The 2273-nt window shown below is 39.2% G+C and overlaps 1 protein-coding gene across 1 annotated transcript; it reads right to left on the bottom strand.

The window, feature by feature from the left end:
* Nucleotides 1-926: 926 nt before the first annotated feature.
* On the bottom strand, nucleotides 927-1928 carry BDBG_04350 (uncharacterized protein; the record flags this gene model as incomplete). Its single annotated transcript, XM_031721633.1, has 2 exons — nucleotides 927-1016; nucleotides 1809-1928. The coding sequence occupies 2 exons, from the start codon at nucleotides 1926-1928 to the stop codon at nucleotides 927-929; spliced, it is 210 nt and encodes a 69-aa protein (XP_031578264.1).
* Between the last annotated feature and the right edge of the window lie 345 nt (nucleotides 1929-2273).

The raw sequence follows: 2273 nt of genomic DNA on the forward strand, positions 1-2273 counted from the left end.
GAATCACTTCATCAAGATGACACACTTTATACCCACTCACAAGGACTTGAAGTCAAAGAATTTGACTCACATCTTCATTCATGATGTGATCTGATTGCATGAATTGCCTGTGAACATTGTCTCAGACAGAGAATTAATCTTTGTAGAAGAGTTCTGATCTGATCTGATAATTATACTGAAGATCTCATGAGATTTAAGCACAGCTTTTCATCAACAGACAGATGATCAGACAGAATGTCTGATGAGTATATTGAAACAGTATCTGTGATACTTTGTCAATTACAATCAGAATGACTGAGTGCATTGATTATCACTCACAGAGTTCATGTACAACAACTCAAAGCATGTCAGCACAGATAAAACTCTCTTTGAGATGCTCACTGAGACTCATCTGCAGATAATCTTGATGAACTCATGAGAGTACACTATAGAGTGTGATGATGCCTGTGAACAGACTGAGAGAATTCAGAAGATTCAGGAGAAAGCTTATAAATTCTTGAGAAAGGCTCAAGAGTATCAGAAGAGATACTATGACTTCAAGCACATTGCAAAGAGTTTTAAGAAAGATGATAGAGTCTGACTGAGTCTAGAAAACATCATCACACAGAGATCTAGCAAGAAGCTAAATCTCTTGCAGACAGGGTCTTATAAGATTATGAAGAAAGTTAGTCTGCAGTTCTACAGATTGAAACTGTCACCTGAGTTGTAGATATACAATGTTTTTCATGTCTCTTTACTCTGTGAATATAAGAAATTCTCAGAAGAGAATTCTATAACTCATCACTCTATCTGTGAAGCACTAGAGAGTGAAAGAGAATATCAGGTCAAAGAAATTGTTGACTCAGAGAAGTGAGATTGTGAGCTCTGATTCAAGATTCAGTGACAAGAATATTCTGACAAGATGAATAAGTTCACTTGAGAATCATTCAGGCAGATAAGACATCTGCAGAAGCTGAGACATGACTTTCATACTGTAAATTCTGATAAGTCAGAATGATGCAGTCTTCACTAAGAACCTGATTGTGATAAAGATATTAACACTGTCATTTGTGAACTCTAGTCTATAAGATGATGAGTTTCTACTGAGATGAACAGTCTGCAGTGTATGCAAGAGAAGAAGAAAACATGTTCTCATTAAAGCTAAAAAACAAGAAAATAAACAGGGCTGTGAATACAATTTAGAGACTAACAAAGAAAAAATAAAGAAAACTCACACTCACATCATCAACATCTGTGATACTCAACTCTCTCACAACTATCAATTTCTCTCTTCAAAGAAGCAGAGAGTATTATGCCTGTGATACAGACAATTGTTGCATTTAGCATGAAGATCATCAGAAATGCACAGACTTCAGAGAAGCTGAACACCAGGACACACACAGTTGTGACAGAGTCTTGAAGACTGGTCATCTGTGTGTGTGATCAGATATCTCTCATGAAGCTGTGTCTGCTCTCTCAGTTATGCTGGAGTATCCAGCCTGGAAACAATGAGGACATGAAGAGAGAGCTCATCTGCCCAGGTCAACTTCTGTCACAAATTCATGACATTCACATTGCCTTGATTACTCAGATTTTGCAGGTACCTGGGGACTTATCTCTCATTGGCAATGGGATTGCAGAAATGCGCTGTGATGTGAGAATCATTGATAGAGAACCTAGGCATATTTGCATATGCCTGGTCAGAGATTGTGCGGGCAGAGAGAGAGTAGTCATAGGCCTGCAGGGCCGCAGGAGGCACTGACAACACTGAGAGCTTTGTAAGAACTGTCAGCTAGAGTCTGTAAGGAATTACTTATGAGAAGACTTACAGCAAAGAGAGAGACTGCGCTGCTTAGAGCCAGGGGCTGGCCTGAGGGAGGCAGGGGGTTGGCCGCTGGCCTGAAGATTGGGTGCAGTGGCAGGGCTGGGGAGAGTGAAGATGTGATCATGGATGATGATGTCTCTGCTTCACCAGCCAGTAAAAAGTGATCAGAGGAGTTGCAGAAACACTCACAAGAAGCTCAGCAGCAATCAGACATTGTTTATAAAGAGATTGAAATTGAAAAAATTTTTATTCTTGAGAAGTTCTTGAATCAACATGCAGACACTGTCAGGAACACTCTCTCTCTATTATCTGAGTGAAAACACTTCACAGATGAATGAGAATACTCACAGTTTATAAGAATGAGAGCTGTTACAGAAAAAGAAAAAAGAAGATAAGATTTCACAGACAGATCTGAGGTATTTATACTACTCTAGAGAGATTTGCTTACACTGTGAGTGATTCTGCAGAA

This window comes from Blastomyces gilchristii, assembly GCF_000003855.2.
Source record: "Blastomyces gilchristii SLH14081 genomic scaffold supercont1.7, whole genome shotgun sequence".
In the NCBI taxonomy this organism is placed as follows: Eukaryota; Fungi; Ascomycota; class Eurotiomycetes; order Onygenales; family Ajellomycetaceae; genus Blastomyces; species Blastomyces gilchristii.